We start from the raw sequence: 14,095 nt of genomic DNA, 5'->3' as shown, positions 1-14,095 counted from the left end.
CAATATGTTTTACAAGCTTAACCCGATAATTTATCAAATCCAGCTGCGGTTTTTATCTTTAAAATTATTTATTATAATTAAGGACCTCTGTCTTTCTATAATTTTAAGAAATCTTCATTAAAAGAAACATTTTGAGAATTCGAAATATTTTCATTAATGTTATGCGAATTATTTTTGAATTTAGTAGCGAGGTCTTCCCCAATACTAAGAAAAAAGAGTTGAAAATATTAGCTGTATTTAAAGGGTCTACTTGGGTGTTAATTATTTGACCATTGCTTTCAATATTATTCTTGAAAATCTCATTATTTATGTTAATACTATTTTTTATCAAATTATTAATTAATTTCCATGTAAGTTTCGGGTTAGTACTTATATTAGAAAATTCCGATTTGTAGAAACTTATCTTTCTGGCTCTTAGTAATGTAGTAAAATTATTTCGGTACTTTATGTAATACTCACGTACTTTTATATTGTTAGGATGTTTACTAACCATTTTGGAAAGGTCGTTTTTACGACGTGCTGAAGTTAAGAGTCCTTTAGTCATCCATTCTTTAATAATTTTGTTTTTTGAATTTAACTTTACTACAAAACTGGATTTATCAATAGAAGTGTTTAATTTTGTATAGAATATATCAATTAATTCATTTACATAAGTTGAATTATTAAGGAAAGACCAATATTCTTGTTTTAGGAGTGTATATAAGAGGTTGTAATTAACATTTTTTTTTAATAATTGTGTTTTCATTTATTTTATTTATTTTCATTATTTATTTATTAAAATTTATTATTTTTAATAATTCATTTTTTATAACATTACCTAAATTTTGAAATAGATACACTTAATTTCAAATACCTGTCACTAAAAAGAGGTTATTAATATGTTCATTTTTTTATATTTATATTTAGTATATTAATATTAATATTTAGTACTTAATTGATAAAAATAAAATAAAAAAGGTGGGTATGTGGATGTCGCTCTGCTGTACAGTAGGTTACAAGTTGGTCACTGTATAATGGATAGTATTATATTTGAACTCAATGATATAAAATCACTGTATAAGAAAAACGATTCTGAGCGGAGACGGTTTGTCAGTCTAGGTATTAGACATACCTATTATAGGTATACTTATCTATAGTATTAAAAAAAATTGACTTATAAAAGGTATTAATAATAAATTCCAAATTAATCATATCACAATATCCATTAGGTAACGCGTATTTTTCCATATTTTGTCAATTTTTGAACTTTAAATGCTTATAAAAAAAAAACTGTGACTAAAAGGATTTTTAATATTTTTCATCTGCCTTTGAAACAATATACTTGGAGCCTTAAATTAAATTTTCAAGCTTTTTTAATCAACAAATAAAATTTTATTGATATTTTTAGAAAAAAAATGGAAAATGAAAATGTCTCTAAACAGTCTCAAATCAAAATATTTTGAAAATGTTATCGTGTATAGAAAATGGAAACATAAACAACCATTGAAAATTTCATGTATCTACGGTCATTTGTTTTAAAGTTACACCAAAAACCAAATTCAATTTTGTGAAAAATCGATTTTGCGTAAAAATTCCCGTTTTTCCTTAATTTTTCTTTTGTTTTTCACAGCGCTTTTGAAAATTACTGGGAGTTTTAAATTTTGACCTCCCCAATGCACCAACGATATTCACTTTCCAATCAAACAAGATACTGAAGTTGATAATCGAAGCATTATTTCGACTACTTATCGTGTACACAGACACAAAAATAAAAAAATAAAAATAAAAAAATAAAAAAATATAAAAACACACATCATTGTAAAATCAATACATTCATCGTTCCACTCAGAATCTAAAAAAATCGAATAATAAGGGTTAAAACCGGTAATGGAGGGTACCATCGCTGGATGATTTCTCTCATCATGTGCTTCATGTTATATTTTATTTTATGTATATAGTGTTATGTCAGTCATCTATTTTACCTAATGTGTTATGTAATACAGATTGTAAATTTTCTAATTAAAAAAAAAAAAAAAACCGGTATTAACCGAAACCGAAACCGAAATTTTGGGTTTTTGAGAACCAAAACCTAAACTCAAACCGATAAAATCATAAAGGTTCCAGTCCCTGCTTTTGTGACATACTATATAATATTACAATATTACGCTTATTAGTTACCTTCAATATGACTAGTAATAAAAATTGGTGATGATAGCTCAGACATTATTTTATCTGAACTCAAGTCAAGTTTGCATTTTAGAATTTCTAAAATTATGATAAAATTGATTTAAGTTAGTTATTTATGTTTGAAATAAAATAAAATAAAATTTAAATGAATAAATACAAAATCATAAGAGAAAAATATTTTACAATAGACTATATCTCTACACTTATACAAGATTATAGGTGATTTGAATTAGAATTGTACCTAGTAGGTACTACCTATACTCTTGATTCTTGAATACCACTTTGCTAAATAAAAACGTACAGCCTATAGGGCATAGGCTATATGATTATATAATCTATATGTTTGATACGTCAAGGTTATAAAATATGATAATAATCTTATAATATAATCAAAAATAATAATATGATCCGGACCGCAATGCGTCGTGAGTGCAGATCCCTGTTATACTGATAGGTAATTATTGTCTTATTATGATTCGTAGGTTTATTATCTCGTAAGGAAACAAAATAATATAATAACAATAATAATAACAATAATAATAATAATAATAATAATAATAATAATAATAATAATAATAATAATAAATATAGTAAAGCCGGATTCACAGCTACGTCGTCAGTCATGCAGTGTACAAAAGTTCATCTCGGCCCGACTTCTTTGGTAGATCATATTAATTAGTATATGATACCACGGTTATAACGACGAATCAGAACACGATGAAAGCCACATGACACAACAATAACGCCGTAGCTAAGAACTCAGTTTAATAATAATAATATGGATGTTTTCGACCAGCTCGGTATACACGCCGGTATAAATTGTGGCAGACGCCCCAGCAGCTGGTCACTGCGGTCTTCGTGGCTCAACTTTGACATAACAGCCATCGGCCAGTTTAAGCGTCGTCAAGAACACGAGACGCAGTTGGTCCGGCGTTGGGCACCTGTCAGACGGCAGGAACCTGTGGTGGCGGACCAGCGTGGACGCGACCGTCTTCATCTGGAGCATCGCGTACTTGATACCGATGCAGTTCCGGGGTCCGGTGCTGAAAGGGATATACGCGTACGCATGTCGCTCGTGACAGGCTTCCGGCAAGAAGTTGTCCGGATCGAACGCGTCCGGTCCGTGGGCTGTGCTTCCGTAGTGCTGTGGACTCGAATGCAGGAACAACGGGCAGATGATCAGCGTGGAACCTATAAGGATTGCACCCGTGTAAGCGATATTTTAATTTTACAGTATGATTTATTGATGTATTTTTCGTACACCCTCCGACTTTTTATGACGCGGTTTTCGCAGAAATTCAAAAATAGATTCAATTTTGATTTCCACCAAAAATATTTTAATGGAAAAAAGTATAGGTACCTACGTATGGTTTTTAGTTAAAAATGTATAGGTACTAGGTTCTTATATCAGTGGCACAATTTACTTGATTATTGACGATCCATACGATGTACGATAATTTGTTGGTTATGTTCTTAGTTACACGCATAATAACGTCTACGAGATTAAAGTGGTGGTTTTTCTATACTTCGGCCCACGAGAGTCCATATGTCAGAATGCGTCCGTCACTGCGCATGGGCACGTAGCCGAATAGAGGGAATGGCATCATGGTGAGAGAAAACAGACGTCACGTATTACTATATGAATGCGCGGTTTACGTATGGACTCTCGTGGGCCGGAGTATAGTAAAATAATTTTAAGCAAAATATATGAACGGTATTTATTATTTCGTCATCCCCCGTTGATAGTCGTCAAAAGGATGTGTCGTATAACCACGGGCGCTGATTTATAAAGGCGCCAAGCGATATTATTAGGTATTCAAAACAGAGCTTGCGCTAATGGGTAGTTCTAACCAATATGGTAGTTCTAAATTAAAATGAGCAATTCTAAAAACCAATTTGGTCAGTATCAAAAATCGTGAATTTTCTGTATTATTGGCATATGTAATATTGTTTAATTTATTTAATTATGTATTTTTTTTAATATCTTTTGTTTGGTTTTTAATATTTGTTGTACTATCTTCTGTAACATGCATCAAATATATTCATAATTTTGGTGCAGACATAGATTTAAAAGAATTTTCATTGGAGTATGATGAATTGATATCAATGGAAAATATATATGAATTACTAAAAATGAACCTTATTAAACTAGTAAAAACATTATGTGGCTGAAAACATTTTCCAAATGTTTGTACAATGCTGGCGTAAGTGGCAGCTGCTAAACCTCATAGTGCTGATGTTGAACGTTTGATAAGTGCCAGCAACTTATTAAAATCACTATTACGCTCAACTATGAATATTGAGACAGACAACTTGAGCTTATATATAAATTATAATATGTCACCATTATACGGTTGGGATCCTAGGGACATAGTTTACCTTTACCATTGGAAACAAAAAAAGAAACATCGAGTCCTTAAAAGAAGAAAAGGAAAGGAACAAAGTTATTTTGGTGGAGTTTTCTTTGAAGCATCTGGTAAAAACAAAATTATCGATAGTGACGATAGTGGTGAAGACACTGAAGATAAAAATTTTTTTTTTAATAAATTGTAATAAATAAAGTAATGTTTAAAGTATTTACATGTGTAGTCAATATATAGTTTGGTAGATAGTGGTTTTTAAGCGAATTTAGCGAGCGACAAATTTATTTAATCTACATGTATAGGTACAAAAATATTAAAATGTTGGGCAGTTCTAAAATTTTCTTAGCGCAAGCTCTGATTCAAAATAGGATTTCAGGTACATAATTAATTATTCTTTCAATAATACGTAATTTAGTACCTATTTACTTATTTGTTCACATTCGAGAATTGTTTAAGAATTAAAGTGGGTTACTAAGTTCCAGTTAATCCCAGAGTATAAGGTTTAGCAGAATCTGCTGATGAATCGTCTCAACTGTATATGCGACCCTCTCAATAGCGTATAATATAATATAGCCTACGAACAATATCATACGCCTTGTAAAAGTCGCAGCAGCGCATAATTATATCTACACCATCATATATTGAAAACTTGAAACGTATACCATACCGGCGGGGCATAGGTGATCTCCGATTGTCGTGTCTTCATTTAGGTCTCTGCCGAACACTGGAAGTGGAGGGAAAAGCCGCAGTGTTTCTTTGATCACCCGTTCTAGGTACTCCATTTGAAGCAAATCGTTGTATGTGATAGGTCTGTTACGATCTCCGATCGAAAATATTGATTCCTGCTCCTTGAACACCTGTACAATACATAAACACCGATCAAAGGCATTTGTAAATTAATCTGTAGTTTAGGATTTACTCGTAAATCTTATGTCAAAATATGTCCAAGGCGTTATAAAGTTGTTTAAGGTACCTTGCAGGAGATAGCTAGAATGCACTTACGTTAATACGATTTAGATTATATTTACGATACATAGACCGCAGTTCAGGGACGGCACCAGAATTTTTTTCCTAGGTGGCGATAAAGGGTAAGTCAATTTTTTGAAGGCAAGCTCAACAATAATTATACTTCTATCAATAGAAAAAAAATGATTTATGTATCAGTGAACACTATTATAGTGAGTTTCTGCATTATATAATAACATATATTTAATACGTCATAATTATAATTTAGAAAATAAAAATGACAATTCAAATTAAGATTTAAGTAAAAAAATATTTTTAACTGTATAAGTGTATTTCTGAATTATATAATAACATATTACATTTAATACACAATACCTAGTAATATATATAATTATAATTATATATAATCAAAAAGTATCATTAACTTACAGTCGTCGTATAGGTGGCTATCAATCGTCAACGTTATTGAATAAGAAAATATTATGCGATCATGCACAAGTGTACACACACGCTCACGCATGACACATACATATACTCAAACGACATACACAATTAACAGAATGACAACTCGTGTGGGAAACCCGATTAACTAATAGGTGAACGCCGCTATTTTTAAACATTTTGAACAACCACATTTACCGATTACGGCGAGTTAAAAATTAGGATAGTAATTCCATTTAGTATTTACGATTATAATATAATGTTCATCATATAAACGGTAACACACTAACACACCAGTAAAAATAGGAGTTAAGATATCTGGGGAGGGGAGCTTCCCCTCCCCCCTTGGCGCCGTCCCTGCCACAGTTGTATGTAATGTTGAATGTAAACTTTTACGGCACCCTTCAAATATTATATATCTTCGTTATAAATCTATTTATTAGTTTAGGCAGAATATTTTTGGGGGTTTAAAGCTTCAAGCACACCCCCTATCCACCATAGTTACCTATATACAGTATGCACATGACACGCTTGTATATATTATAATATTTACCTTGTCTTGTACGTCTTGATGATGAGCCAACATGAAAACCACACAAGCATTCGCCATAGCAGTTGTTTCTTGTCCTCCTATATTCGCATATATTATATTGTTTATATTATATATAAAAACAACGACTTACAATATAAATCATATAATAAATGTGGCTTGACACGACGTAATCGACGCCTCTAGTTCTCGGATGGGTGACCACCCGGGTTCGTAATGTTCAAAAACCTTGCCACACATACACGTGTTCCTAACCAACCGTACAAATACCGTCCCAACCCTACTGTATACTAACCTACAGACTAATGACTTCAATCGTTGAAGCCTAATAAAAAAAAAAATAATATAAATTATTTAGCTATTTCGGTAGGTACCTACCTATACATTTTAAATTTTTATTGAAAAAATACTATTTTAAAACAATGATCGACTGCGATAATATCTATAATGGTAAAATGTAATGTACCTATATATTCATACATCACAATCATATCTATGATGCTAAATATCTTATCAGGGATAAGATATATAAATAAATGCTTAGGTGATAAGTTATCACCCAAGCAATTATACAATGATTATTGCCATATTAATTAGGTAGACATTTGATAATGCTAGAATTGTTATTCAGGTATATTTTTAGAATAGAATGTCATACACCTGTCTTACTTATCAGTTATCAATATATTGTTAAAGAATCTTGTAAACAATCACAAAAATTTAAAATAATAAGGATAAAGGACATTTCGAAGAAACTAAGTAATCCTATCATGGCCTTATCCTTAAAAATTATCTTCTAAACATTTTTCTTTGTTATGTGTGATCTACTAATTACTATTTACTACCTATATTATGTATACATAATTATTCAACATAATTATGGTTTTATTACTATACATTAAATGCTTTTGTTATATATTTGATTTATTATTTAAAAAAAATAATTAATTGTTAAAAATTGTATAAAAAAAAAAATATAATACTACTACAAATGTAAATATACATTATTTATATTTTAATATAATATTGTATGGACTATATGGTTCTGGTAATTGAAACTAAAAATTAAAAACAAGTATCTTATATGAATCATCAGAAAATGTGCCGTAGGTTCGGTTTTTTTCTAGTTGAATTGCCCATAACTAAAAAATTTAAAAGTTAGACGTACTTTTAAAGGGTCTTTTTCATTACTCAAGCCTTAAGGTATACTATCACAATGTGTCGTTGACGTATGGTAAAATCGTAACGTTACGGTAAATTACATTTACATACAAATTACATTTAAGTAACGCTTTTTGGTACTCAGATCCCCCATTCCCAAATGTCAAATATCTCGGGCTAATTCTCGACCGCCGTCTTACCTGTGCTCACTACATCAAAGCCTAAAGATTACAATCAAACTCCCGTTTACAAATGCTCAAAACCCTAATCATCAACAACAAACACTCAAAACTAAATATTAAATTACTCCTCTACAAATCTCTCTTAAAGCCAATTTGGACATACGGCCTACAGCTATCAGGCAATGCAAAAATTTCTAATCTAAATAAAATTCAGCGGTTCCAAAACAAAACACTAAGAAAAATTACCAATTCTCCACCATATATACCCAAATCACACCCTGCAAAAAGACCTACACATGAAATCAATTCAAGAAGAGGCAAAACCTTATTATAAACGATTCCACCTACACCTTAATACTCTCATCCAAACGCACTTATAAAAAATCTAGCTACATTAACCATCCCTGGCAACCCTCCTCGTCGCCTTAAGCGAAAATGGTGCAGAGACCTACTAAACTCTTGATTCAATACAAATATTGAAAATTAAAATAAAAAAATAAAAAAAAATAAAAATACTAAAAGATGAAAGTGTCATCAGTGGGTGGCTTCTTCATTCTAAATTTTCAATTTCCTTTTCATTAGCTCATACTCTTATTGTGCCGTTTGAGTACAGATTGTGTATTTATTAATAAAGAAAAAAAAATGTAGTGTTTTTGAAATGAAGCACAACATTTAAAAAAGTTTTACTGTCGAAAATTAACTCCAACAAAATTGTGCAGTCCTCCAATAATGTCCACTAAATCTTGATCAAAATTTGAACGCGAGAAAAAATTTGTAACTAAAAAGTTGTGATATTAGAGTATACCTAGTTATGGAAGCGCATTTAATTAAAATTGTGGAATGCTCCAAGACAAACCGTAATGTAATAATTCATAAATATCCCGTACCTACCTATGTGATTCAACATTTCCTATTTCATACGATTATTAACGTGATTCACTAAAAAATAACGATAATTCCATTATATTGTCGACAAAATATGACTTAAAGACCGGTGAATAACATTACACCCTGTTAGTCTGTTATAACGTGAATTTCTAAATATGGCCCTGATAATAAGACACAATTATATACACAGTACCTAGCACAATAGCACAGTGGTGAAGTCCAAACTTGGATAAACTGGACACTGGTGTGATATAGGTACTCACCAATCATAACTGTTACAAGTTCGTCTCGTATCTGCTCAAGAGTCATATTTTCATGGGGGTTTTCTAGGAAAATTTTAGTGAGCGTTTTTGTATTTCGTCCAATGTCGTCGTCATCTGCATTCACACCGTTTTCGCTTCCTGAATTGTTTATCTCGACGATTTTTGATTTGATTATTTCGTCGGTGAACTCGTTGATGATTTTTTGACTATGATCGTGTTTTTGTTTAATCGACGAAAACTGGAATAGCGTACTGCTCAAGTACCACGGATGTGTGATCCTATATTCCCAAGCCTAAAATTAGAATACATTAAAATATGTTAATAGATAAAAAACAAAATAACCACATGTAAAATGAGCGAAAACAAAAATTCAAAGAGTAACACTAATATCGCCCGGAGAAAAAGAGAACCTTGAGATTATAGGTATAATAATATTATGATCAATAAACAATTCCATTTTTAGAATATTTTATTAAGAAAATAATAAGACTTTTCCGTAGTATACGTATAGTATGTAATAGAGGTAGGTATACTACCGAAAGACAAGGCAATTAATAGGTAACATTAATTTGTAACTTTTATCGTTAAAGTGATGTTAAATTACTAAAATTTGATATCTGTATTATACTAACTGTACATTGTGAAATGCTATTGTAACATTTTTCGTGTCAGCGTGTTTCAATTAAAATTTTGTTAAGCGTCTTAAATGGAATTTAGATAAGAGAAACCTGCACAAATAATAAGGCTAACATTTTGTTTCCCGAGAAAAATATAAAAGCATTTGTAAATTAAATCTGTTGTGTAATTTAATGTGCCTTTTAGTTGTATTTTACGCGTAGTACTCATCTATTTTTTTGAAGCAATTTATATGGTATGATTACCGCTAGTTAAAAATGTATTGTATTTTACTTTATTGTCTAAGTTGACTATAATAGTGTTATATTATACTATTAGTGTTTGTATTACCATAATGATAATATTATAACAGTACCTATACCTATAATAAGTGTATTTGATTCCACAAAAACTACAGCTTATGTATTAACTTTTTTAATGGTTATTTTTACGTAGCAAAAGAAACATTTCGGTACCCTACTTATACAATATATTACGGAAAACTGGAAAACCATAGTATTATAATAAACATCATTATTATTATCATACGTGCATCGCTGTTAGTAAATTTTCAACAAATCGATTACAGCCACCCTTTTGAGCGTTGAACGTGACCCCCAAAGCGGTTTTCCCGATCATTTCCATCGTAGCCATGCTGACAGGAACGCTGATGTCACATTCTTTTGATGTCGAGTCGCTATTGTCCCCGAGTATTTCGGCAAGAACTAGTGCTTCTTCGTAAAATATCGGTATAAATTCTTTCAGCAGTTTAAAACTAAAACCTTTAGTCACCAATTTTCTGAAAGGTTAAAAATCATTATCGTGTTGACGTGCAATGGCGGGTTTGATTTACAATTAGATTTCGGGAAACTCGTATGCACTGTGCCACTATTAATACCATTTTAGTCCTTAAATATATAATAGTAATGATATGATTATTCGATATAATTTGGTACCTGTTGATTTTCCATTTATTTATGTCTTCGATCGTAAATATCCCTTGTCCCATGATGGATTGTTGCAAAACCATATACTCCTTAGCTTTTCTTAGAAATTTAGGACTGGCAAGAACAAATTCAATATCTTCGGGCCGAGTAAGAACAATGTATAATTTATTAAACAACCAAGCTTTAAACATTGATTTTTCGTATCTAAAACAATATTATAAATTACAATATATTACAAGTAAAATAGGTTAATTAATAATTATAGCAATCATTCGTCTATACTCAGGGCCGGCGCTATAAATTTTTTCAGTGGGGGGGGGGGGGGGGGTGTATTCACTATAATTTTCCGACTGAAAATTAAGTGATTTGCTGACTTATACTATTCTACATACTCAATGACTCACGTAATTTACATACAAGTAAATTGTTTAATAAATACATCTAACTTGTTCATCTCACGAAAACAGGATATTTGTAATAAATTTGTATCGTTATTCATTGAGATACTATCCAATGAATTAATAATATCCCTTAATAATAAGTACTAAATAAGGGGCCTCGCTACGGCCATTATTTAAAGGGATACAATTAGGCTAATCTTGTCATAGCCACTCGAGATCTATGTGTTAGTTGTAAATGATTATTAGCGTGAGTGAAATCAAATGAGGGTATCGTCCTCGTACGCGCATATTCATGTCAATAACTCGACAAAATTGATAAATATAATATCAATTTCACTACACGAATTTTACAGAAACATACATTTGTCTTTACAAAATTAAAGTTAATTAACGTTGTCTGATTTTGATTCTGAGAAAATATTTGAATTTAGCAGAAAAATGTCTGTAGATCGTACGAAACATTTTCCGTTTTTAATATTAATTTTAATTTTAGTTATGATCCGAAAAAGTTGATATTTTCAAGTTTTCAATTACAGTTCACAATAATATAAAATTTAGATTTTAAAAGTGCTTCGTAGGATCTATAGAAAACTGTCTGGTGAGTTGAATTTTTTTTCAGAATCAAAATCGGGGCTGTGGGTGAGTTGCGGCCCGACTTGTCGTGTCCGGTGTTGGAGACCGGTTAATTCCGGCCCGATAATATTTTAGGTATAGGTTAGTTGCGGCCCGAGTAATTATCATTACCTATGTACCTTACCTATATAATATATATATGCCTATTACCAAGGCTGGTCAAGCTAACGATTTTTTTAAACTCAAAAAGTTAAATTATTTTAAAATAATAAAGTTAAGTTAAGTTAAAAGTTACTCATATTTTTTCGTTAGCTCGTTAAGTTAAACGTGAATTTAAAAAAAATAACGAGTTAATTATCTTAATGTTTTAACTTAATTTTAACTTTTAATTCGTTAATGCCCAGCCTTGCCTATTACTTATGCACCTGGCAGATGCGGTGTTGGATATACATAGCGATAACCGAACAACGATAAACGAAATGTTCAACACGTATGGTAAATTGGGAAGTTATATTTTTGTATAATATTATAAAGATAATATTGATCGCTTTATCGTATTATCTGCCTTATAACTAAGATAATCGGATAATTTAAAATGGCAATATGAAAATTGTCAATGCGTATTCATTCCGAAATCAATCGTTGTTCGTATAAGTTTTTTTCGTGTGTATAATAGTTTATATAATATTATATTATACGTATTTTAATATAGTTCGTCATGGAATTTGTATATAGTGAAAAATCGAAGCCTCTTATTATCTACGAAGGCTACAAATTCCGTTTTCATAAGACACTACAAGATGATGTACAGCGGTGGCCTTGCTGTGTCAAAAATTGTAAGTGCTTTATTAAATTATCACCTTCAAATGTAATAGTTGAGAGTAACACCAATCACGAACATAGCGAACCTGCAGACAAAAAAAGCTCTAAATAGGCAAATAATGAGTAATTCTTTGAAAAGAAAAGGTTTGGTAGACATTTCTTGCAAACCGTCAAAACTTATTCGCTCGGAATTTAAAAAAAGGTGATATACCGACTTTGACTAACAATGATTTATTATTAATTCGACATAATATTCATCGCGCCTGTCTATCTGTGCATCCCCCTCTGCCTAGCTGCATTGAAGAATTACATACTGCTTTGGGATCCATGGAAATTAAAACCAACATTGGTGAACAGTTTTTATTTGTAAATGATATAGATAATTCGATAGTTGGTTTTTCTACGGAACAAAATATAAAAGTGCTATGTGACGTAAAGAAAATATACGTCGATGGGACGTTCAAAAGCTGTCCAAAAAACTTTACACAACTTTTTACCATACATGGTCTTAAAAATGATGTGTATTTACCTCTTGTGTTTTTTTTACTGCCCAACAAGTTAAGTACTACATACACGTGTGCATTTCAACATGTAATTCGTCACTCCAAATCCATTTGTGTATCTTGCTTCCTACTGACATTTTTATAGATTTTGAACCAGCAATCCATAGTGCTGTAGCGGAAGTCTTCCCTAATACAAAAATAAGAGGTTGTCGATTTCATTTAGGGCAAAGTTGGTGGAGGAAAATCCAAAGTTTAGGACTTACTAAATTATACAATGATAACACAGACGATAGTCATTATTTAAAATATTTTTTTGGATTACCATTTTTAGAGCCTCAAAACGTCATAGACTGCTTTACTGACGACTTTATGGCAATACAGCCTGCTGAAAATGACCAGATAGTGAAATTTACAGACTAAATTTTTGAAAACTTTATTTCACCGGACGCTATGTTCCCCCCGAATATTTGGGCACAGTTTACTGCTAGCTGCAACCGTACTACAAACAGCTGTGAAAGTTTTCATTCCAAACTAAATATGTCGTTCTACATTAGCCATCCTAATATATATAACTTTGTTGATGTCTTATTACAAATTCAATCGGAAACATACATTAAATTTAGAAGTAAAAGTGTAAGAACAAAAAAAATATGCGAAAAAGAATCTTTCATTAGAGAACAGATGACAAAACATGAGCGAAAAGAAATCAATAATTTTGATTTAGTTAAATCGTTAAGTTTTAAGTTTTTGCCAAAACAATAGTCAAATTTTTATTTATATATGAATACTTTTATTTATTTTTTTTGACATTATACTATATTATTAGGTAATTTTATTTCTTAAAACACAACATTTTTTTATTAATACATGAATACTTTAAATTTTTTAACATAATATTAATATAAGTACCTACGACAATTTATACTAGAAAATACGTAATATTGTGATGTTTATATACTATATATATAGACATATAGTATATAATATAAAGATTATTGTATGGCCGCAACTCGTACGTACCCAGTGCCGCAACTACACCAATTTGGGTCCGTGTGTAAATAAAATGAAATGCCCCCTCCTCACACTTGAAAATTGAAAAATTAATTTTTCCAAATTTGAAAACATACTTTGGAATTTTAGGTACCTATGTATTTACAAATAAATAAATGTAATAATTTGTAGCCTTTTTTATTCATTTTAAATATAAATAATTATTAAATAACAAATAAATTGAACATACCATACACAGTCAAC

At 30.8% G+C, this 14,095-nt stretch overlaps 2 protein-coding genes across 3 annotated transcripts in view; one reads left to right on the top strand and one right to left on the bottom strand.

Annotated features, from left to right (window-relative positions):
• The window catches only part of LOC100572769 (tubulin glycylase 3A-like), a 110,393-nt gene that overhangs the window by 72,059 nt on the left and 24,239 nt on the right, over positions 1 to 14,095 (top strand). The gene's annotated exons all lie outside the window — the stretch shown is intronic.
• The window catches only part of LOC100167777 (cytochrome P450 4C1), a 23,655-nt gene continuing 12,221 nt past the window's right edge, over positions 2,662 to 14,095 (bottom strand). For both annotated transcript variants that reach the window (XM_029489497.1, XM_008185281.2), the window contains exons 3-8: positions 10,552 to 10,746; positions 10,145 to 10,394; positions 8,981 to 9,272; positions 6,490 to 6,566; positions 5,197 to 5,386; positions 2,662 to 3,357 (exon numbers count right to left, since the gene is read on the bottom strand). In XM_029489497.1, the coding sequence (XP_029345357.1) occupies positions 3,011 to 3,357; positions 5,197 to 5,386; positions 6,490 to 6,566; positions 8,981 to 9,272; positions 10,145 to 10,394; positions 10,552 to 10,746 (1,351 nt within the window). In that variant the 3' untranslated portion in view covers positions 2,662 to 3,010. The remainder of the gene's footprint in view (positions 3,358 to 5,196; positions 5,387 to 6,489; positions 6,567 to 8,980; positions 9,273 to 10,144; positions 10,395 to 10,551; positions 10,747 to 14,095) is intronic.

This window comes from Acyrthosiphon pisum, chromosome A2 (genome assembly GCF_005508785.2).
Source record: "Acyrthosiphon pisum isolate AL4f chromosome A2, pea_aphid_22Mar2018_4r6ur, whole genome shotgun sequence".
Lineage (NCBI taxonomy): Eukaryota > Metazoa > Arthropoda > Insecta > Hemiptera > Aphididae > Acyrthosiphon > Acyrthosiphon pisum.
This window is presented reverse-complemented; position numbering and strand designations above follow the sequence as displayed.